This window comes from Typopeltis vanoorti, chromosome 1 (assembly GCF_054136105.1).
Source record: "Typopeltis vanoorti isolate ZY-2024b chromosome 1, IOZ_Tvanoo_1.0, whole genome shotgun sequence".
NCBI classification, from domain to species: Eukaryota; Metazoa; Arthropoda; class Arachnida; order Uropygi; family Thelyphonidae; genus Typopeltis; species Typopeltis vanoorti.
In genome coordinates, this window is record NC_143549.1 from 116,622,213 (window position 1) to 116,647,120 (window position 24,908).

At 37.0% G+C, this 24,908-nt stretch overlaps 1 protein-coding gene across 1 annotated transcript in view; it reads right to left on the bottom strand.

Moving 5' to 3' along the window:
- Positions 1–24,908, bottom strand: part of LOC150110340 (dihydrolipoyllysine-residue succinyltransferase component of 2-oxoglutarate dehydrogenase complex, mitochondrial) — a 258,699-nt gene that overhangs the window by 97,128 nt on the left and 136,663 nt on the right. The window contains exon 10 of the mRNA XM_090393052.1: positions 15,253–15,383. Coding sequence (XP_090249178.1) covers positions 15,253–15,383 — 131 coding nt within the window. The remainder of the gene's footprint in view (positions 1–15,252; positions 15,384–24,908) is intronic.

A 24,908-nucleotide genomic window follows, 5' to 3' on the forward strand; every position in this document is an offset into this window, starting at 1 on the left:
CATTCCTACAGCCTTATTCACATCTAACCCAACCAATATCTGATACACCTCTGTTTCTTTCACTTCCAATTCTCCTAATACTTGCCTCTCTTCTATATATTGTACCAGATAATTTATACCAGTAAGATATATGCTGATAAAGTGCTCGTTCAATAATTCCACTATATCTTTTGCAGCTGTCAGTCTGCTTCCATGACTATCCACCAATGTTAGTCTGCCATAATTATTCTTCTTCTTCTTCTTGCTTGCCATGTAGCAGAAAAATCCCTCAAGTTAACCTTGGCCTGATCAGCCAATCTCCTTCTCATACTGCACCTTTTCTTTCTTTACCATGCTCGTCACCTTCCCAGCCTGCACCTTATACTCTTCATGGATCTGATCACCACCAACTGTCTTGTACCTCCTCCATAACATTTTCTTTTCCAGCACAGCTTGCTTGATTTCGCTGTTCATCCATTTCACTCCCACTTTATTTACTCGCTTAACCCTCGGTATGCAGTCATCATTGCTTTTGTCAAATACTGCCTTATGAGTTTCCATGCATTTTCAACATCTTTTCTGCTCAGCTCATCTACCCACCATACTGATGCTAACTGACTACAGAGCTTACTATAATCACATGCTTTATACTTCCACATGTATCCATTTTTGGCAGTGACCTTTTCTTGTTTCATCACTTCCCAAACAAGTACCTAATGATCACTCTCACCAACTGGCGACAGTGTCAACACCTCATTAACAACTACATCTTGTGAAATTATCACCAAATCTAAAACATTAAAGCCTCTAGTTGCTTCTATCAAAAGGTGCTTAAGATACTTATCTCTCAGAAATTCCACAAACTCGCTCTCCCTAATCCCATACACTATCTCCTTCTTCCAGTCTATATTCCTGTAATTAAAGTCTCCCATTAGGATCATCTTCTTTTTACATGTCCAACTAATTTGCCTAAAAATTTCACAATCAGTATTCTCTGCATTCCCTAGATATAACAGCACCCTATCAGATATACTAACCTATTTATTTCAACTTTGCACCACACAGATTCAAAATCTGTGCATGCAACATCAACTTCTATGCTTTGTAGACACAATTCCTCCACAATCATTAACAGCACTCCCTCCTCCTCTTTACACATCTCTATCCTTCCAGAAAATTATATATCCATTTAATTCTATTCCCAACATCACATCCTCCTCAGACAACCAAGTTTCACTTATTCCAATTACTTTTGGGCATACTGTCTCAATTAATGCCAGAAACTTAACTCTCTTGTTTCGAATACTTCTTACATTTGTGTATAAACATAACAATCGCTGTGTGTGTGTGTGAAGCCATCCTACCAGCACCAACACTCTCTATTCTAGCTGCTATACTACGCCTCTCTTAATCTGGATGACCTAAAGTCTCTTTAGAATTATTATTATTAATATTATTGTTCCGGGCAACTCCAAGGAGTCGACAGACTCATCGAGGGATGCCCTAACATCATGTCAAGAACAACTATTCGACATTCACACAGTATCTATCATACCTTGCCTTGAACTCATTCACAGTCGTAGCACCCACAACATACTCTGGAAGCTTATTCCACTCATTTACAACTCTCCAAGTAAAAAACCTAGCTCTAACACCCTTGTCAACCACGTTCTTGCCCAGCTTCCATTCATGGCCCCTAGTTCTCCCACCACCAGTCATATTTTCAAAAATATCTTCTGGATCAATCTTATAGAAACCCGTCAGTAATTTGAATGTCTCAATCATATCACCCCTCCTTCGCCTATCGACCAATTTCTGCAACCCACAAATCTTCAACCTATTCTCATAAGGTTCATTCCACAGACCTGCTATCATCTTGGTCACTCGTCTCTGGATACTCTCCACTTCCTCCCCATCACGAAGAAACCCTGGTGCCCATAACTGGGCACAGTAGTCCAGATGGGGTCTTATCAAGGCTCGATACAGAGGAACAACAACGTGTTTGTCTCTGCATGTTCAAGTATTTTTCAGAAGCCAAGTGATTTGGTGAGCTGTTTTAGTCACTTTTGCAATGTGCCCCCTAAACTTCAATTCCCTATCCACCAACACTCCCAAATTCCTGGCCTCATCAATCTCCTGGAGTACGGTTCCACCAATGCGATATACTGCTGCTATTCTTTTCACCCCAAAGTGCATAACCTTACACTTTGGCACATTAAATTGACATCCATTTTTCCTAGCCCAGTCCTCCAAACTATCCAAATCATCTTGTAAAATTATGACATCCTGTGCACTCATAATTGCTCTACCCAACTTTGCATCATCAGCAAACAAGTGAACACTTCCTCTCAAATCCTTTCCTATATCATTGATGAACAAATTGAAAAGCAGTGGTCCAAGAACAGAGCCCTGTGGCACTCCACTAGTCACAAGCCGTCTTTTAGACTCCACTCCTGAATAAACCACTCTTTGATATCTCTCCTTCAACCACCCTCCTATCCATCTCACCAACCCTTTATCTATCCCCATCTGCTCCAGTTTACTGATTAGGGTTCTATGTGGTATCCTATCAAAAGCCTTGGCAAGGTCCAGTAGTATTACTGTAAACCCATTACCCCTATCCAGTTCAGCCATCACTGTGTTATAAAACTTGAGCAAGTTACTGAAGCATGATCTACCCTTCACAAAACCATGTTGTCCCCCATACAATATCCCATTTTCATCTATCCAATCCTGTATTTTCTTGACTAATTTCTCTAAGACCGTGACAACGATTCCTGATATGCTAATCGGTCGGTAATTTACAACAGCAGTTTTGGAACCACATTTATGCAGTGGAACTATTTTCCCCTCTTTTCAGCCCTTCGGGACTAACCCAGACCCGAGACTCAAATTAAACAAAATGGTCAAGGGTACTAACAATTCTTTAGCTGCTTCTCGTACAACACGAGCTGGTATACCATCCAATCCCACAGATGTATTGAAATTGAGGTTATGCAATAGACTACTCACCTGCACTTCATTCACCACAATTCCCGTATAATCTACAGGCACATTCGTTTCTGCAATGTTACCACCTGGATGATATATTCTTGCAAAGTGCTCACTCAGTAACTCAACTATATCAACTGATTCAGTTACCTCCCTACCATCAGCATTCTTTAAAATCATTCTGCCTTGTACATTTTTTCCTTTTACTTGCTACATATCTAAAAAACTGTTTAGGATTCTCTTTAGCCTGCATGGCCAATGTTCTTTCGTAATCCTTTTTTGCTTTTCTTACCACACTCGTCACCCTTCTGGCCTGCGCTTTATACCGTTCGTGTGCCTGCCAGTCACCTTTCTCCTTAAATTTCCTCCATAGTTGTTTCTTTTTTTGCAGCTCAAGCTTAATGGTGTTATTCATCCATTTAACCCCTAGTTGATTTATTATTCGGACTCTAGGTATACAGTCAGCCATTGCTTCATGCAAACACTTCTTAACTACCTCCCATGCACTATCAACTTCTAGTCCTTGCAAGTTGTACTTGCCATGGCACTGAACCAATCAAACTCCTAAGCTTGTCATACTTTTCCAGCTCGATAATTCCACATGTACCCTGTCTTAATTGAAAATTCTACACCTTTAGCCACCTCCCAAGTCAAGACCCTATGATCACTCTCACCAATTGGTGGCAATGTGGTCATATTTGTTACAGCCAAATCCTCAGATGTAATTACTAGCTCAAGCACTCTCTGACCCCTAGTATTTTCCATTACATGCTGTCGTAGATAGTTATCCCTTAATAACCGCATAAAATCCAATTCCTTCCTCTCGTGTGTCCTCTCCTCACTCCAATCAATGCAACCATAGTTGAAATCTCCCATAATAATCACCCTCCTTCTACTCATTTCTTCTGTTTGCTTGTGCATACTGTCACCACCATCTTTTCCATCATCTGGTCTATAGCAGACCCCAACTGTATATTTAGTTCTGCTAGCCACAATCTCACACCAAATGGCCTCAAATGTGCTCTTTTCTCTATCCTGCAATTCAACTTCTATTCTCCTTGGCTGCAGCTCATCAGCCATCATCAACAATACTCCTCCCCCCATTTTATTCTCCCTGTCATTCCTGAACACACTATACCCATCACATTCAATCCCACTAGCTATCTACAGTCAGCCATGTTTCACTAATACCAATAACCTGTGGTCTGGAAGTGCCAACCATGGCCAAAAACTCTTCCTTCTTGTTCCTAATACTCCTAGCATTAGTGTACATGAATTTAAGACCCCCCCCATTAGTCCCAACCCTACCTTGATGTCTTATATTAACTATCCCACTCTGATTTGTTGTCCTTATTTGCTCGGGCATATTATATTCATTCTTACATTCAACTGCCTCCCTAAGGACTGTATATCTACTCCCCCCCCTTTAATAAATCTAGTTTCCCTGAATTTGCACATCCACCACATTCAACAACACTTTCTCAAGTCTTCTTACACCGTAACCATTCAAATGCAAGCCATCCATCTTATATAGATCCTTTCGCCCATCGAACTCACTCCACATGTCCATAAATTCCACACCACTCGTCATACATAACCACGCATAAAGTCATTCGCAATTATGGCCCTCCTTTTAAACATTTCACTGTCATACCGTGGCAAAAGACTAATCATTCTAACTCTCTCACTCTTTTCTTTTGCTACCTCAAACAATTCATTCAGGTCTTCTATCATTTCCATTTTGTCTCCTTTCAAATCATTCGTACCTGCCACAACAATCATTTCTTTCACCCTTTCCTTTTGCTTGCTAATAGACTCAGTTACATCTTTTATGGTCGCACCAGGTTGGTACAATTTTGTCAAATCCTCTACTATCACACCTCGTACTAACGAGTCTCCATACAGCACTCTATCCTTCATTTTGTTCATGTTCACACTCATACGTCTATTTTTCCTGTCATACTTTTTATTATTGGCTGGTTCATTCAGTCGACTTTTGCTCATACGCTCTAGCTGCTGATTTGCCCTTTGTATCGCACCATTCAACAACGCAATCTCACTCATTGCGTCTATCTCATCTTTTTTATTCTCAGTAAAACCATTAATACTATCATTCACACTTTCTACATTCACACTCTCACAATTCTCTGGTACAACCTCGCTGTTTCTTGTCATATCCCTATTTTCTTCATTCTGAAGTTTGACAAAAATATCACACTCACGATTCGAAATACTCTTCAATTTCTCATTCTCCCTACATTTTCTACACACATTCACTCCTTTATTATCATCTAACCACACTCCGACCGCACTCTGCAAAGCGTACATTTCACAGCTAGTACACTGAATCATCTCTTTTATACTACCGTTCTTTGATAAAGATGGCGAACCATCATTACTGGCCGCCATTTTCCTTCGTAATGGGGCCATACTTACTTGTAACGTATTTTATCAAATTATAACACACCAAAAACACACAAAAAGATGCACTAAGAGACGCAAGGCAAACAAAACTATGCAATATTAAATAAATTTATCAACGATAACTGAAAATAATACTTATCTTATCCGGAGCTTTCACGAACACTACACACTACGAATCACTCTAGCGGCGATAGCCCCAATAAAATATGTTATAAAGACACACAAAATACTCTAAAAACACGAAAATCATTCTAATATACTATAAAACCAATTTTCTAAGGAAAAACACACACAAAAAACACCAAAAATCACCAATTTTACACGAGCGCTAAATTACACCGACCACTCACCATATAACCTCGAACCCCAAGTTCATTGTGTTTGTGACTGTTTTGCACAATCGCATGAATTCATATTGATCTATCAGAAAATGAAGAGATATCTCTTCATTTATTGACTTGTTTTGAAACTCTTATTTATTTATTTTGCAAATAACCTTCTTATTGCAGGTTCTCACTACAGTATTCTTACCACAGTTCGTTATTTTATTATCTTTTCTGTATAAATGAGCGCAATCAAGTTCCGTGAATGTAATTCAATTCATGACATTGTTGCAAGATTAACCAGCAAACTCCAAACCACGCTGTTACAGCAGCCTTATAGCCTTAGAATTAAAGAATAGAAGAGTAGACAAGGATATGGAAATCAAGGATATGGTAATTAAATTAAAACAAACAGTTTCATTATTGCTTGTGCTTTTATCATTTCTGAATCATAAGATCACCATGATTTAAAAAACTGAAAATGAGTGTCACTTACCAAGAATCTACTATTGGAGAAATGTAAATATATTCAGGTTTAAAATGAAGTAGGATACGATGTATATAACATAATAGATAAAATAGTTATAAAATCTTATAATAATAATAATAACTAAATACAGATGTAATTTACATATATACAATTTACCATATTTACTCTAATATAACTCGCACTTTTCTTCCCAAAAATTCAGTTAAAAAATTGTGGTGTGAGATATATGCAAGGATTTTCAGAAACCAAAGAAGTTTTTCAGGAAAAAATTAAATTGATATTTATAATTAAATTCTCAGTATTCATTATAATTTATAATTGCTCACATTATTTATAAAATGAATGCATTTAAATTTTAATTATCAATGTTATTTATGCGATCGGCCACTCACCATCATGCGGTATATTTGAATCTTTAGCGACAATGCTTCTGTAATTAAATTAAAACAAAGTTTCATTATTGCTTGTGCTTTTATCATTTCGGAATCATAAGATCACCAGGATTTAAAAAAAGTGAAAATGGGTATGACTTACCAAGAATCTACTGTTCGTTATCGCTACTTCTGGTTTCACGTGTGATTGGTGCAGGATTAACAAAAGATTGTGCGACTCAACAAAGGCATTGTTGAGTTGAAATGTTAATTCTCTTCAATTGAATTCCAAAATATCTGAAACTGCCATAATAACATTCACTATCTATTTGTTAAAGCTTTAAAATTTTTTCGTGTGCGAGGTATATGCGAAACTTTCTCATTTCTTTTTTCATAAAGTAAAATAAGGGGTGAAAGATATACATGAGGGCGAGTTATATTCAAGTAAATACAGTATTTATTTTTATATTATTACTAGCTATTAAATATATTTTTTATTATTATGATCAATACATTTTCAAATTAATTATTTATTAAATGATTTTCAAATCAAGTCTATAAAATCCTGTGTATGGTCCACATTGAATAATGGACGTTCGATGTGGACATATAGAAATTCCATAATTAGGAAACCACAGGCCTTTGAGATGTAGAGCTATAAACAAGCAATGAAGATTTCTTCGAAAGAGAATTGATGAGAAAGTGCAATATGGCAAGGTACATTAAGAGGATCAGCAGGGATAATGTCTCTGGAAATAAAGGAAAATTAGAAGAAAGATAATCTCTCCTGACAGAGCAAGAACTTGGGTAGATGTTTTAAACAAATAGATGAGTAACAAGAGCTATTATGAGATTAAGAGAATGATAGAGGATTGAACACTCTGGCCTACCATGATTGCTAACCTCCAAACTGGAGAAGCTACTTAAGAAAACAATGATGGATATAAATTGAATGGGAGGATATGTAAGGAGTTACTGAATATAAGAATCTGGATAAAAGCAATGAATGCTGAAGAGCAGAGAGTATGTTAAAAAATAAAAATAAATTTAAAAAAACATTACAAATAATAAAAGAATAATAAAAAAAAAGTTGTGTTTGTGTGTGTGTGTTGTGTGGGCATTAATTGATAGAGAATGACTAGTTTATTTAATTAGGATTAGTGTTTTAATCATTTTGGGAAAAATGAGGATTATTATAATATAACTGTCTTCTGGTGAGTTGAATATCCAGTATTACTGATAATTTCCTGTTTCGAACATTACACAGATCAGTTATTCAGTAATTAAGTGGTAAAGGATGTGTTGTAAATATGACTGTTACCTGTTATCACCAGTGATGAATTTTGATGACAGTTATTATAATACACAATTCATATGGACATTCAAGAAAAATAACAACATAATAATAAAAGAAAGGGTGCATGGGTGTCAGGTGATAGAAAATTACCAGTTCATATTATTAAGGGCCAAAGCTGTATAACTGAAAAGAGATCTCCACATAGCCTTTAAAGGAATATGGAGAAAAGACCAGGGCTTCTGACCTAATGTCCAATCCTCACCTTCTTGTGGTGCACCCTGTTAGGTATCTACCTTGATACTAAATGAACAAGCATGGGCTGGCAATTTGGGATTTAGCTGACCAAATTGTATTCTTCTTGGCTTAAACCATAAGATAAAACGATGGTATAACATGAAAGAATTTCATGCCAGTGGGGTGTTGCTCAGTTAAAGCCCCCCCCCGTTGTTTTCGCCAGGGAACCAGGGCAAACAGCGAAAAGTCAGCTACTGGAACAAATCCTAAAATATACCCCACCTCAACATCAGAGTTTAAGATTGGTACTATCAATATAAGAAGCCTGAATGGCAAAGAAATGAAGCTAGCTGATGAATTAGATAAGTACCTAAATATGTTTTAATAAGGAAATACCATGAGTAGACATATGAATTCAAAAATATAATAACGGAATAACTCACGTAAAATATTATTTAATAGTATCATTTTTGCCTGTGTATCACAGGCATCTTCAGTGCATTTATAAAGCTAATTGAACAATAACTGACAATTCCAAAAGGGGCTACCTAAGTAGTTAATGTAAGATAACTGAAAAGGTCAATAAATTTCCTAACTAAAAATAAAATTAAAATTAAATTAAAATTAAAAAAAAAAATATATATATATATATATATATATATACACAATAAAACGTTAGGAAAGATTAGCTGATTTATAAAGTACTATCTCCCATAAAGGGGATAGAAGTAAACCATCAGATCTGTCTAAGTTAGGAGAGTGAAGTAGAGTTTCACATGTTTCTTTATAAAGCAGTGAAGGACGGTTGTCTTGTTCCAATGAACTCTGTCTAGTGATAGCATGTTCTGCAAGTCCAGACTGTTCAGGGCATTGAATACAAGATTGGTGTTAGAATAGAGGCAGATCTTCCCATTTGTCCGAAATAAGATAATCCACAAGAACAAGGAATCTGGTAGACACCTGGATAACTAAGATGTGGAAGCTTGTCCTTTGGAGAAGTGAGAAAGGTGGAGATTTTTTTGAAAGGTCGAAAGGCAACAAAAATATTCAGTGGTTTTAAAACTTTTGCTATACGTTCACTGATGCCTTGCACATAAGGGATAGGAATGCGCGTTATTTCTTCTGTATTTGAAGAGGAAGACATATTAAAACTACTCAAAGCTCTTTGGATGAAGGAATTCTTATATCCATTAGATAAAAAGGAGGAAATAATATATTGCAGTTCTTTTTGTAATAGATCATCTGAAGAACAAAAGGAGTGGGCCCGATGAACCAGTGTTTTAATAGTTTCTGCCTTTTGACTGGGATGGTGATGAGATTCAGCACGGATATAATGGCCTGTATGAGTCTTCTTTCTATAGACTGAGAAATGTAGGTTACCATCTGGTTGGCAAAGAATTAAAAGATCTAAAAAGGCTAACTGCTTATTTGATTCTACTTCTAGGGTGAACTGGATCCTTGGATGAAGTGTATTTAACTTAGAAAGAAACTGCTGAAGTTCATCAGAAGAGCCATTCCAGATAGCAAAAATGCCATCAACATATCTGAACCAATGAGTAGGCCTGGGAGAAATGTTGTCAAAAATACGTTGTTCAAAGTGCTCCATAAAGAAGTTGCCGATAGCAGGAGAAAAAGCATTGCTCATTGCTGTTCCTTCAATTTGTTGATACAACTTGTTTTTAAAGGAAAAATAACCAGAATGTATTGCAAAATCAAATATTTTTAAAATACCTGAAGGAAATTCTTGTTGCAGTAATTCAATGCTTTCAAGATAAAGGAACATTTGTAAATAAAGAAACATCTAAACTGATCATATTATCCAAAATGTCCAAATGAAGATCTGAAATTTTATTTTTGAAATCCAAAGTATTCTTTATAAAAGTATCAGTTATTCTAGTTGAAGAAGTGAGTAAATTTGATAAAAATTTAGAAATTTTATAAGTGGGACAACCTATACAATCTACCACTGGCCTCGATGGAATACCTGGTTTACGAACTTTCGGAAGACCATACAATCTAGGTGGATGACCGAAGAAGGTTTTAAGTTTTTTCTTTTGATTTTCATCCATTGTAGATACATTATCTATAAGAGAATTAAGTCTCTTCAACTGACTCCCGGTAGGATCCGATGTAAGGGGCCTATAAGTTGAACAGTTGCAGAGTAATAGAGACATTTTTCTATCATATTCCTTCCTATCTTGAATAACTACAGTCATCCCTTTATCAGCTTTCGTAATAATTAAATTATTATTATTCTTCAGTTATTTCAGTGCTTTAAATTCAGAGTAAGATAGATTAGGACAAGGAGGCTTGGTATTATTTCGGACAAACAGGAAGATCTGTCTCTATTCGGCTAGAAGAACACCAGTCTTATATTCAATACCTTGAACCTGAACAGTCTGGACTTGCAGAACATGTCATCATCACTAGACATAGAATTCACTGGAACAAGATAAGACTCCTTCACAAAAATTGGTTCCTCATGGAACGTTTAAGTTAGGAGAGTTCCTCATGGAACTCTCCTAACTTAAACAGATCCGATGGTTTATGTCTATCCCCTTTATGGGAGATAGTACTTTATAAATCAGCTAAGCTTTCCTAACTTTTTATTGTATATATATATATTTTTTTTAAAATTTTTTTTTTAGTTAGGAAATTTATTGACCTTTTTAGTCATCTTACATTAGCTACTTAGGTGGCACCCTTTGGAATTGATAGGGGTGACTGAAACAAAAAAGACAAAAACTGGTGATAACTTTCTGAGCAATAAATACAAAATGTTATATTCAGGCAATGACAATCAAGGACAAGAAGGAGTACGCATAGTATTTGACAATAAATACGAGTTTAATCTTCTTGAATGGCAGGCAATCTCAAGTAGAGTGATGTGGACAAATATCAGACTGGGGAACTGGACAATGAGACTTATTTGTGCCTATGGTCCCACAGAAGGTTCTACTAAGGTAGAAGTGGAGGAATTTTGTTGAGGCTTTAGAGAAAGCAACTGACACAATGAAAAAGGAAAGTTGGTCCTTGTTGGGGATCTAAATAGCAGAGTAGGAAATGATTGTTAGACATACAAAAATATTTTGGGAAAATTTGGAGAAAAGAGCAAAGCTAATAATAATGGCAAATACCTGTTGGATTTCTGCTCGGAACATGGACTGTTATTACTAACACAATGTTCAAACATAAAAATGTGCACAAATTCACACGGAGAGAAGAGGCAAGGAATAAGAAAAGTCTCATTGACTATGTTATTGTTGATAGTGATGTTTTATCCCTGGCGGAGGACACTGGAGTGTACAGAGGATTTGAAATTGGAACTGATCACCATTTAGTCTTGAGGAGGATAAAACTAAATTTTCCATGTTGAAAAGAAAAACATGTAAGAAAGGGCACAGGAAGTTAAAGAGGCAGTGAAAGAAAAGAAGAAAGCACATGAAAAGTTCCTGGCAAATAAGTCAGCTTGTGCTCTTAGAGAATACAGAGACAAATGTAAGAAAGCTAAAAACTCTGTAAAACTAGTTAAACAAAAGTCATGGAAGGACTTTAGTAAGAACATAGAAAATAAATATCAAGAAGTGGCAAGATATTTGTTGAAGAAGCTCAGAAATGGAGGAAAGAGTGCTGTAAAAGGAATTACAGATGACAAAGGTGACATGAAATCTGGAGAAAAAGATATCCTTAATGTATGGAGTAATTACTTCAAAAAATTACTAAATGAAACAATCAGTGATAGCAGGCAGCAGAGTGGTAAAAAACACTAACCAGGCATGTAATCAGGAATAACTATCCACACTTGAAGTAGGAAAAGCCATTAAAAGCATGAAATGTGGGAAGGCAGCTGGAGTAGATGATATTTGACGAGAAATGCTCAAGCATGGAGGTGTAAAGTTTTACAGTGGCTGCACTATATGGTTCAGAAGACCTGGACAGAGGGACAAATTCTAGATGATTGGAGTAGAGCTCTCATAGTACCCATATATAAAAGGGATTTCAGAGGTATTTCCCGACTAAGTGTTCCTAGTAAGATAGATGCAAGTATACTTGAGAAACAATTGAGAAGGATTGTGGAAGAGAAGCTTGGTGAAGAAGCTGGATTTAGGCTAAATAGAGGTTGTCGTGATCAGATTTTCACTTTATGATAGATAGTTGAGAAATCATGGAAATATAACAAAGATCTGTATTTAAGTTTTGTCGATCTGGAAAAGGCATATGACAAGGTGCCAAGAGAGAAGCTATTCAATACGCTTCAGGTATATGGAGTCAGTGGGGCATTATATCAAGCAATACTTAGTCTTTATTTGAGTTGTAAGTCAGCAGTTAGAATTGAAGGAAGTACAGGAAGATGGTTTGATGTTAAATCTGGTGTCAGACAAGGATGTACATTATTCCCTCTGTTATTCATTATCTATACGGATCACTATGAAAGAAAATGGTATTAAACATGATATCAAAATTGGAGATGTTAACGTCAGCTCTTTGCTTTATGCGAATGATGTTATACTTCAAAATAAATCTGCTGTCTGCAAGTTTCCCTGACTAAATTGAATCACTGTTGTAATAGATGTGGTATGAAGGTCAGCAATAAGAAGACAAAGACAATGAAAATAAGCAGAAATACTGAAAATATCAACTGCATGGCGAATGGAGAAACTATAGAACAAGTAAAACATTTCAGCTACTTAGGCACGATTTTTAGTGAAGATGGTAAATTAAATATAGAAATAGACAACAGAATCAGCAAAGCTGGTATGGTGGGAAGTCAATTGAATAAATTCATATGGAATAAGAGAGAAATCAGTCAAAACACTAAATTAACTGTATACAAGACAATGTTCAAACCAATTTTCACTTATGGATCTGAGAGCTGGGTTAGAAGTAAAACACTTGACCAAAGACTAGAGACTGCAAATATAAGATTCCTGAGAAAAATTAGGGTCGTGAACAGATGGCATCAATGGCAATATCATATTAAAAACAAGGATATTAGATAAGACCTTGACAGTGTTAGCAGAGCTAATCTCAGGTGGTGTATTCACTTCAACAGAATGGGAGAGGAAAGATTAGCAAAACAAGTGTTCTCTGCCAGGTTGGCAGGAAAAAGACCCAGAGGAAGACCAAGATATATTATTATTATTACGGGTATCTTCATGGAGAAAGTACACTCATCGCAGGAGACCCAAACTAGCAAAACAATATCTATCATATCTCTTCTTGAACTAATTTACAGACGAAGAACTGACAACTGAGCCAGGCAATGAATTCCACTCATTCACCATCCTCCAGGCAAAAAACCTCGTTCTCACACCCTTGTTAACCACACTTTTCTTTAATTTCCAGGGATGACCTCTTGTTCTTCCATCACTATCACACAGCTGAAACATTTCCCCTGCATCAATCTTATAAAAATCTTTTAGTAATTTAAATGTTTCTATCATATCCCCTCTTCTCCGCCTATCAACCAACTGCTGCAATCCACAAGCTCTCAATCTATCAATGTAGAGAGCATTTTTTACATCACTCACCAACCTAGTCACTCTCCACAACCTCCTCATCTCCAAGGAATCCAGGAGACCAGACCCAAGCACAATAATCCAAATGTGGAAGTATCAACGCTTTATAAAGGGGAATAATAAGTTCTTTATCTCTGGATGAAGAGGTGGATTGATATGGTAAAAAGTGCCTTAGAAGATAGAAATATAAGATCTGATAATGTTGAAGTTTTTAAAGGTAACAGACTGATTTGGAGGAAAATTGTAGATAGGAAGTTAGTAATGATGTAAATTTTTCATGTATTACCATAATATTCTGTACAGCCCTTGAGGATACATGTCAGGAATTTGATGATGATGAGTTCATATAATTAGGATTAACGTTTTAATCACATTAGGATGTAGGAAAATTGTTACAGTATAATTGTATCCTGTAGTATTTTGATTAGCTGGTACTAATTTGTTGACAGTTTATAATGATTTTAAACATCAGACATGTGATAAATCAATCAGCAAAAACTAATAAAAGATGTGCTATGGATATTGTCAACTGTTTTTCATTACTAATAAATTCTGGTTAGTTCATATGGATATCAAGGAAAATAGCAATTTAATAAATCAATTCATAATGTAATAAGCACTGTTGAACATGTTAAAGATGTTTTTGTTGCATATGCAAATAATTAAAAGACAAGAGAGAGAATGCACAACGATTCTATTTCCACCAGTCTAGCTCCTATCGATGAGACTTCAATAAAGATCAAAACCAGTGTAGATAGTGTACCTTCCCATAATGCATGGCAATATTCATGTCTAAAAGGAAATGTATTGGGCATTATGGGATACTAGGAAAATATGATGTGAAGCTATCTGCTCCATATATAAATAGCCTAGCAATAAAGTTAAAAAAGAAGAAATATTATTTTTTAGCTTTAATGTACTAACGTGAAAATTCAAATGTTTTCATACAACTTTAGGAAACTGAAATACTTTAACTTAAAAAACAACACAATCAAATTAATATTAAATAAAATATATTAAATACTGCAATTCTATTTTTTTTTTTTTTTTAATATAATCCTACAGCTTATAGTTAAGTGGGTCAAGCGAGCTCCTATTGGGCAGGAACTTGCATGATCCATGTAATATTTCCCTTCCACATCATACATGTACATTTTTGCATATTCATCAACATATATGGCACACCAATAAAAGTATTTAATTTTAAAAATATTAGAAATTACATAAGTGGGTTGTTTTCTGCAACAAGTGACGTGTAAAGTGTGGTGTGTGTGTGTGTTTAACAATAATCCTATTTTAAGATCCTTGTATATTATCTATGAAAAATGCAAAAGAAAACAAAGGCAATCATAACTGCAATTTCTATTCCCCCCCCCCCTGCAACTCCTTATCACAAAAACACAGAAATGCTCTTATTTGCTAGTATGATGAAATATGACCTATAGTTTTTACTTATATTTTCTACATTTTTCTTTTAAATTTAATAAAAACATTACTTTGAGAACTGTTGAATGTGTGTTCAAATACTGAGTTGAAAATAGCAGTGGTTCTATGGGAGTTAAGTCAAAACTTTTCTGGAATTTGCTATCATGCGTGTCTATTGTTGTAATAATAATAATAATACCTGCATTTACAACTGGCTGATCTTGGAGAGCATAGGCTGAAGCTTTTACAAAAGGTGACATGAATCCAAGCTTAAGGTTATGCTTCTTCTGAAAGGCATCTTTATGAAGACTTCGCATTTCTATAACTTTCCTATAAAAACAATTAAATTTATATAATGCATTATTATCTATACTGATTTTAAGGAGTAACATCAATCGTTTTTTCAATTTTATATCACATGTACATTTTTTATAACACTAACACAGAACAACACGAATTCAAGTTTTGGTTAAAAAACAATGTAAAATACATTGTTTAATGATGGAGTATGCAGAATGAATGATGAGAGAAAACTAAAAATGTTGCTGTTTGGAATAACTGAAGGGAAGAACAAAAGAGGAAGACCAAACAGAGAATGGGGCGATGACATCGTCAAATGGTGTGGAAACTCTATGCACAAACTGAGTCATCTTGCAATGGAAGAATCATATCAAGATGGCAGCAGACACCTATGAGCATTGGATCCATGGTTGTTGATGAACATCTCAAAGAAATGTGTTAGATATACATACATATATATGCTTGTATATAAGCAGCAGCAGGAGGTATTTGGTTAGTTTACCTTGAAAGCATCCCATGTGTTTGGCCCATAACCCCTAATACAAAGTCAACATTTGTTATACTAGTGGGGGGGTGCACTAATATTCCTCCAATATGATCGTGTTAAGTGGCATTTAATTGAAATTGTATATCTAATGTTATTGTGTATAATGTAAGTGTTTTAAAAAGTTCATTGAAGCATGTAAAACATTGTAATAACTAGTGAGTTTGAATCCCATCTTGCCATTGATGTTTATGACATATCATTTGCAAACTTTGTTTGCTTACGCTTGGATACAGAATTAAAACAGAATGTAAATTTTGTCTATTATAATTTACTAGATTAACAAAAATTCAGTTACTATGGTGTAAAAAAAATTTACACCATAGTAACTGAATTTTTGATGCACAAAACTGTATTCCTGTTGCAATCACAAGTAGCAATAAAGTTGATATTGATGACCATTCATGAAGTTAGCAGAAAAAATTGAGTAATTAATCACAAATAATTGGCAGATAAGTCAGAGATCAACACTGAAATTGAATATTGGATTAGCATGAGTCAGCTGAATCATTACATGCAGGGCTACTGTAAGCTGCGCTCATTGGGTTACACAGAGTTGGACTATCAATGGGAAGTCAATAGTTTTCTTCTTAAAATCTTGACTGGAACCAAATTTGGATCAATGATTATGATCCTGAAATGAAAAATCGAATTTGTGGTCAAAAAAAAACCTTGCTGATTGTCTTTTGGGACAGCGGAGATGTCATTTACTAGGACTGTATGGTGAAAGAAACAATAATCAGTCTGGAAAAGTATCTGAACACCTTGAGAAAGGTGAAACAGTGAATTATTCATGTTTGTGGCAAGGAACAGCCATTGCAGTATGACAGCATAAGGCCATACACAAGTGCATTTGCTTCACAGCTTTCAATGACATTGGAAGTGAAATTGTGGAACACCCTCCCTATAGCCCTGATTTGCCTTCATTGAACTTCTTGCAATTTTTTGAGTTGAAGACATACGAGGGTTGTATCGCTGTCCAATAGACAGCGACACAATTCGTTCATTCATACCAGTGTCAGCACGTATCATCTTTTCCATGACCCCTGGCAAAATTTTAGCCATGTGCGGCACGTAGTTCTCATTTGGCAAACATTTAAAATGCCTGTGTTCTCATTTTTCATAAAAATCTATAAAAACGAGTTTCGCAGATCAAATCCGAGTTAGATGCAGTTCATGGGGACTCTGCACTAGCATTAAAGACTATTTATTTTTGGATAAATGAGTTTAAACATGGTCTTAAGTCCATCAAAGGTGAAGCATGCTCTGGACACACGACTAAAGTCACTACGAAGGAAATGATTGACAGAATCCATGTTATCGTTATGAAAGTGCATGAGATTTCTGAGAGTGTAGGCATCTCAACTGAATGGGTGTATAATATCCTTCACGAAAAATTGCACATGAAAAAGCTGTGCGCGCAATGGGTGCTGCGATTGTTGACTGTCAATCAAAAATGCATGCAAAAAGACATTTCAGTGCACTGTTTGGCAATGTTTAATCACAATTTGAAGGATTTTTTGCATTGATTCGTGACTGTAGACGAAACTTGGATTCACCACTACACACCTGAGTCCAAGCAGTGGTCAAAACAGTGAACAATGCCTGGTGAAAGAGCACTGAAAAAAGTGAAGACTGCTTTTGTCAGTTGGGAAGGTGATAGCCACTGTTTTTTTGGGATTCCCAAGAAAGTATCATGATAGACTATTTGGAAAAGGATAAGACAATAACAGGAGTCTATTATGCGTCATTGTTGGACTGTTTAAAAGAAGAACTGAAGAAAAAATGGCCAAGATTGGTGCTCAAAAAAGTGCTCTTTCATCAAGACAATGCACCCTCCCACACATCGGCTGTTGCAATGGCAAAATTGCACGAATTGAGGTTCAAATTGGTTCCACAACCACCAGATTTGGCCCTGTGTGACTACTTGTTCCCAAACAAAAATTTGGCTCAGTGGGAAAAAATTTTCTTCGAATGAGGATGTCATCAAGGCTGTCAGTGACTATTTTGCAGAATTTGACTTTTTACATGGGATGAAAAAATTGGAAACTTGCTGGACCAAATGTGTAGACCTCAATGGGGAGTATGTTGAGGAATAAGGTGATTTTTTCCAAAAAAAAAAAAATGTGATTTAACTTATTGTTTTACCAAACTTTTCAAACAATCCTCGTATTTCATATGTATATGTTTTGAAATTGGCAGACAAATCAAAGAAGCAGTGAGTAAATGGTTCCAAAAACAACTTCAAGCTGCTTTGAGCAAAAGTTGCACATATTGCACATATAGAAGTTGCATAGCAAAAGTGGAATAAAGCAATACACAAGTACAGCTGTATTTATGGTCATGAAGTTTGTTCACTGTGAAAGAATTTACTTGATTATACACTGCTTGGAAAGAAGTCAACAGACACCATAGTGTGAGAAACAAATAGCCATGTCACCCACTTTAATAAGATGTAGAACCTTCTTTTGCTGTGATTACTTCTGCAATCATATGATAGCGATAAATGGGAATTTTGGACCATTCCTTCTGTAGGCATATATTGAAGTCCTGGATTGTTGTGGGGAGGATGTCCCTTGACCTCACTTGACACTCCAGTTCATCCTGCAGATGTTCATTAGGATTGAGATCAGGGCTCTGTGGAGGCCAGTCAAGTGTTGTGATGTTCATGTCCACAAACCACACGGTCACAGCAACAGCCTTATGACATGGTGCATTGTCTTGCTGAAAGAGACAATGGTCAGTTTCATAGAAATTCCATAAAGTAGGAAGTATTGCATTGTCCAGAATGTTCAGATATCTCTGAGTTCATTATTCGTGGCACCACAAACAGAGGTCTGAGTCCAAACCAGGAAAAAAGAGGACCATACCATTGCACTGCCACCTCCGAATTCATAGTTGGGGTTACGCACTCTGGTAAGGGATGTTCACTGGACATCTGCCACACCCACACCTGTCCATCTGCTCAGCAGAGGATGTAGTATGATTGTTGTTGCTCCATAACACAGCTTTCCAAGCTTCCACGTCTCATTGTACATGCTCTTTGCACTGAAGGCAATGTTGCATGTTGCTTTGGGCAATGTGGGGCTTGCATATTGCAGTCCTATGGAAATCCATGTTGTTAGCTTAGTTCTATGTTTTTGTGCAGATTAATGTTCCAGTTGATGCCCAGAACTCTGTATTTAACTTGTCGGCCAAGGAATAGTGGATCCTGCATAGCACACTACAGTCACCTTCAGTGAGTGTGGTGGTTCATCCACTATGGGTAGCACTTGCAATTGACTCCCTGTGCTTCCATCTCAGTATGGTATCACTGACTGTTCACCTGGAATGGCACAATATCTCAACAGTTTGCCGAACACATAGACCTGCAACTTGGTATCCTATTATAACACTTCTTTTAAACTCTGTTAGTTCCCTTCTCACAGCCATTTCACCTGGACATAGTTGCACTGACTTAGAAGTATCATATTCCTCTAATTTATACCAGCTACAAACACGTAACTTGTTTCATGGCATTATGCACATTGCTCATGGGGGGGTGTCCATTGACTTTTTTTTTTCCAAGCAATATAGTTATTAGTGAATCTAAAGTGACAATTAGATCTGAAACCCAATTTCATAATTTATTTGACTTTATTCTTGTTTTTTATATAACAGTGATGTTGATGTAAATAATGAACTCCATCAATGTATCCATCATTAAAACATTTTTCAAAGATCGCTGCTGGTGGAGAGATTGCTTTTAGTTCTTTGATTATTTCTGTTGCAGTATCATTTAGTTGATTTTTATATAGTTCGCTACAATATCTTGTCCATCTATGTATGATTTCTGTCTTGTCCATCAATACTTTGAGATGTGACATTCTGAGATATTAAAAACTGGCTTATAAGGTTCCTGAATTACAAGTCTAAATGGTTAAAGACATTTCCCTCTCTTTGGTCCAAAAACTCATAAAAATTTGAAAATCACTATAAAAAAGAAGTATGTAATGACTATTGCTAACTATTAACAAATGCAGATCAATATTTCAACTCATCTTAGTGCTAATGAGCTCAGCCAAAGGATGTGGCTTTGCTTTAGCAGTTTACATGTTAATGTCACAAAAATCCTTCAAAAATTTACTAGTAATTCAGTGTTTTCTTCTGGTATTTCATAGTAAATGAAAAACATTTTTAATGCATGTTGTAATAATTTTACTGTTGATGTAGGCATAACCATGTGGCTACAAATACTTATGCCTGCATCATTACTTCAAATATTTTGTGAGTAATTTAACTTTGTTACTATTAACTCATAAAATTAACAGATTCATGCTGAACTGATCTCAGGTGGGAACTCACTTGACAATAGAACATGTCCCTTTCACATTAACCAGGCACATTTTTTACACACAGTTAAATATATATAGCATGCAAGTATCAATTTGGTAAAATTTTTATTTCTAAATACAGAATTTGTGAACCACCTTACTGCTATAGAAAATCTCAAATGTAATGTTATCTTATTTGAAATCATAAAATAAAAAAGAAAAAGTATTTGCTTTTGAAAATCTGCATTACATGAATTCGTTTATTTCTGTACTTGGCAAAGTATATGTGAATGAATTGTGGGGATTCTGCAAGCTACAAAGATGTTCCCAGGTGGTGGATAGGGAGAAACTATGACTACAATCCACTGAATATAATGAACAGAGAGCCATGGGCTGGTGATCCCAAGTAAAACTATCACCACTCACCAATCGGCAGCGGGCCAGTGTGGTAAATGGCCTAAGATAAGCCAGATATGAATAAAATGGCCCTCATTCTCCAGAGGCCAGCTTGTTACTACTTATGGCAGTAGACAGTTAAACATGAGGGCAGAGGATGCTATGAATCCCTGGTAACCAAGATCACACTGCCACTGGAAACTAGACTTTAGAATTTTAAACTGTAGGCACAACTAAGTGAATTGACCGAACAGCTTAAGCACGGTCTTGGATTATGTGAAGTTAAGATGTAATGGTGAAGAAATTATTCAATTTAAAAATGGAGACATAAGACATACTGTACTATAGAGTCCAAGATAATGAAAGAAGCAATAGAGTTGGCTTCATGATCAAAAATTAATTGAAGAATAACACAACAGAATTTGACAGCATTTCTGATTCAATTGCAAGTATTCTGTCCACATCTCAAAAAGATGCACTTGTCAGGTAATTCAAGTTAAGCAGAAACAATAATTCATACTGATAAAGAATTGAAAACTTCTGCCATGATGTATCACAACTTTACAACAAATGGAAACGTCATTTCAAAATATTCGTGGGAGACAAATGGCAGAATTGGTAGACAAGAATCGAATGAAAGCTCAATGAGAAATTTTCAATATGACATGAGAGATGATAGCAGAGCAAGACTAATAAAATATGTACACAGAAAGTGGACATGGAAAAGTCCAAACAGAAGAAATAACAATATTGACTTTATTTTAAGCAACAGGAAAAACATCTTTCAGTACTGTTCTTTTATCAACACTGGAAGTCTCATCTCATCTTCCTTATACCGTCTTTTACCTTGCGGTGTCGTGGGTCCATTGATCATCGGAACTCACTCCGTTTACAGGATAAGGTGGTCAGCCTTATGCCCTGGTGTATCCTATGGCCTGTAGTGTTGAATTCTCAAGGCCAGTTTGCCTGCTTTGCAGGATAAAACACCCCAGAATAAACTGGGGAAAAAACCTTGCTGTCCACGCCCAAGACTGGCTAACTTGGCTATGGCTGAGGAAGATCCTTCAGCTCCTCACGTCACCGACGGGAATCGAACCAGAACACTCCTTCCCCAGGCATATGGTTGCGAAGTAACCATAATAATATAATAAATTTAGTTTAATCCTTTATCCAAGTGTGAGCAAACAAAGTTTGGCCTAAAAATATCTTCAAGACTGAATATGGAGTTGTACTACCTTACTGGGGTAAGGTAGTACAACACCGGGCAACTCGTAGCAAAAGTGGACCAAGCTAACAACACTCCTATCCCAGTATCTCCCAAAATACAAAACAGATCTCCTTGCGGATATGTATAATGTTATGCAGTAAGGGATTGGCCACTACCTAGGCTAGTTTCGACCTTTATTGAGGTCTCTTCAGTAGGAGCCAGGCTGAAAGGTGGAGATACCAGGCAGAAGCAATAGCGAGGTCATCCCTACCTATAGGAGTTGCCAAAAGGTGTGCCACCTTTTTTTTTTTTTTTATTTATTAAATTAGTCTGAATTTAGAGAAAGATGTTGAAAGTTTATTTTTCACTTGGTTAGACTATAATAAATTTAGCTTAATCCTTTATCCAAGTGTGAGCGAACAAAGTTTGCACCTGAAAATATCTTCAGGACTGAATATGGTGTTGTACTACCTTACTGGGGTAAGGTAGGTGTTGTACTACCTTACCCCTGTAAGGTAGTACAACACCGGGCAACTCGTAGCAAAGGTGGACCAAGCTAACAACACTCCTATCCCAGTATCTCCCATAATTCAAAACACATCTCCTTGCAAATATGTATAATGTTATGCATTAAGGGATTGGCCACTACCCCTAGTTTTGAACTTTATTGAGGTCTCTTCAGTGGGAGCCTGGTCTACCTTTGCTAAGAGTTTCCCGGTGCTGTACTACCTTACCCCAGTCAAGTAGTGCAACACCATATTCAGTCCTGAAGATATTTTCAGGTGCAAATTTTGTTCGCTCACAATTGGATAAAGGATAAAACTAAATTTATTATAGTCTAACAGTGAAAAATAAACTTTCAACATCTTTCTCTAAATCCAGAGTAATTTAATAAAAAAGGTGGCACACCTTTTGGCAACTCCTATATAGGGATGACCTCGCTATTCTGCCTGGTATCTCCACCTCTGGGCCTGGCTCCCACCGAAGAGACCTCAATAAAGGTCGAAACTAGTCTGAGTAGTGGCCAATCCCTTGATCTTCTTCTTCTGCAGCTTTTCCCACTTAAGTGGGGGTCACTGTTTGTAATGAGTCTCCTCCACACCTTCCTGTCTTGGGCTGTCACCACATCCAAGTTCTTCATCTTCAAGTCCTCTTCTACCAGCTCCCTCCATCTCTTCTTTGGCTGCCCACACTTCTGCCTTCCTTGCACATCCATCTGCATGACCCTTCTTCCCACATATTCGTTCTCCCTCCTCATCACATGACCAAACCATCTCAACCTTGCCTCCTGTATTTTCGCTCCTAAGTTCGAAACTTTCACTGTTCCCCTGACCTAGTCATTTCTCAGATGATCCTTTCTGGTCACACCGCACATCCACCTAAGCATTCTCATCTCTGCTACTTCCATCCTGCTGATATTATTTTTCCTCAGGGCCACAGTTTCTATAGCATATGTCATAGCTGGCCTCACTACTGTCCTATAAATTTTGCCTTTCAGATTGATTGGCACCCTCTTATCGCATAACACTCCAGCCATCTCCCTCCAGTTCCTCCAACTCGCTTGTATCCTGCATCCCACTTCCTTCTCAGCTCCTCCATCTTCTTCCACTGTTGAACCTAAGTATCTAAAGTCTCTCACCTTCCTGATGACATTTCCTTCCAACTCCAGATTTGTCTCCTGGCCACCGCCGCCCACTGCGCAACACATATACTGTCTTACTTCTGCTCAGTCTCATACCTCTCTCTTCCAGTACTTTTCTCCATCTTTCCAGTTTAGTTCCCGCTTCTTCTCTTGAATCTACACACAGCAAGATGTCATCTGCATACAACATTGTCCAAGGCGCATCTTTTCTCACCTCCTCTGTTACCACCTCCATCACAATATTAAACAGAAACGGACTTAATGCTGACCCTTGATGCAAGCCAACTGTTACTTGAAAACTTTCTGTCTGTCCCAAACAGGTCCGAACACTTGTCTTCACATTTCTGTGCATTTCCCACACCAACCTGACATATTTCTCCGGCACCTTCTTCTCCCTCAGACACCTCCAGACTTCTTGCCTTGGCACTCTATCGTATGCTTTCTCCAGATCAATAAATACCAGATGTAGCTCCCTTTGTTTCTCGCGATATTTTTCCATCATCTGTCGTAACCCAAAGATAGCATCTGTTGTTGATCTACCAGGCATGAAGCCAAATTGTTCCTTTTCAATCTCCACCTCCTTCCTCAATCTACCATCAAGAACCCTTTTTAGGATCTTCATTGTGTGGGACATCAACTTTATTCCTCTGTAATTTTTACAGTCTTGTGCATCCCCTTTACCCTTGTAGATGGGAAAAAGAGTACTCTCCCTCCATTCCTCGGGTATATTTTCTTGTTGGCAAACTTTCATGAACAGGTCCCACAGCAGGTCAATTCCCTCTTCCCCACAGTGCCTTCCATGCCTCCACTGGAATTCTGTCGGGGCCCACCGATTTTCCATTCCTCATCCTCTTCATGGCCTCCGTCACTTCCATTCTATTGATGTTCTGCACCATCCCCTCAGAAGGCTGCCCATCTCCTCTGTGAGTCCTTGCATTTTCCTCATTCAAAAGTCCCTCAAAGTATATTTTCCATCTGTTTCTTATGTCCACATCCCTCCATAATATTCTTCCTTCAGCATCTTTGATCTGCCTCACATGTAAGATGTCCTTTTGCTGCTTTATTTCTACATTTCACTAGTTGGTAAATTTTTCTCTGTCCTTCCTTTGTTTCTAATTGATCATACAGATCTTGATATGCCATGGCCTTCGCCTGTGCCACAACTCTCTTGGCTTCTTGCTTTCTCTCTTTGTACACCTCTCTGTCCTCTTCCACTCTTGACTCATCCCACTTCTGCTTTGCCTTCCTCTTAGCTGTCACTGCCACTTGTACATCATTATTCCACCACCAACCCTCCTTCTGCTCTCTAATCTTTCCAGATGTTTCACCAAGCACCTCGATTGCACAGCTCAGGATTACTTTTGAATTATGTTTCCACCAATCTTGTACACTTTCCAGTTCATCCGAAATCCTCTCTAACACCCTCTCCCTAAAATGATTCCTCACACTCTCC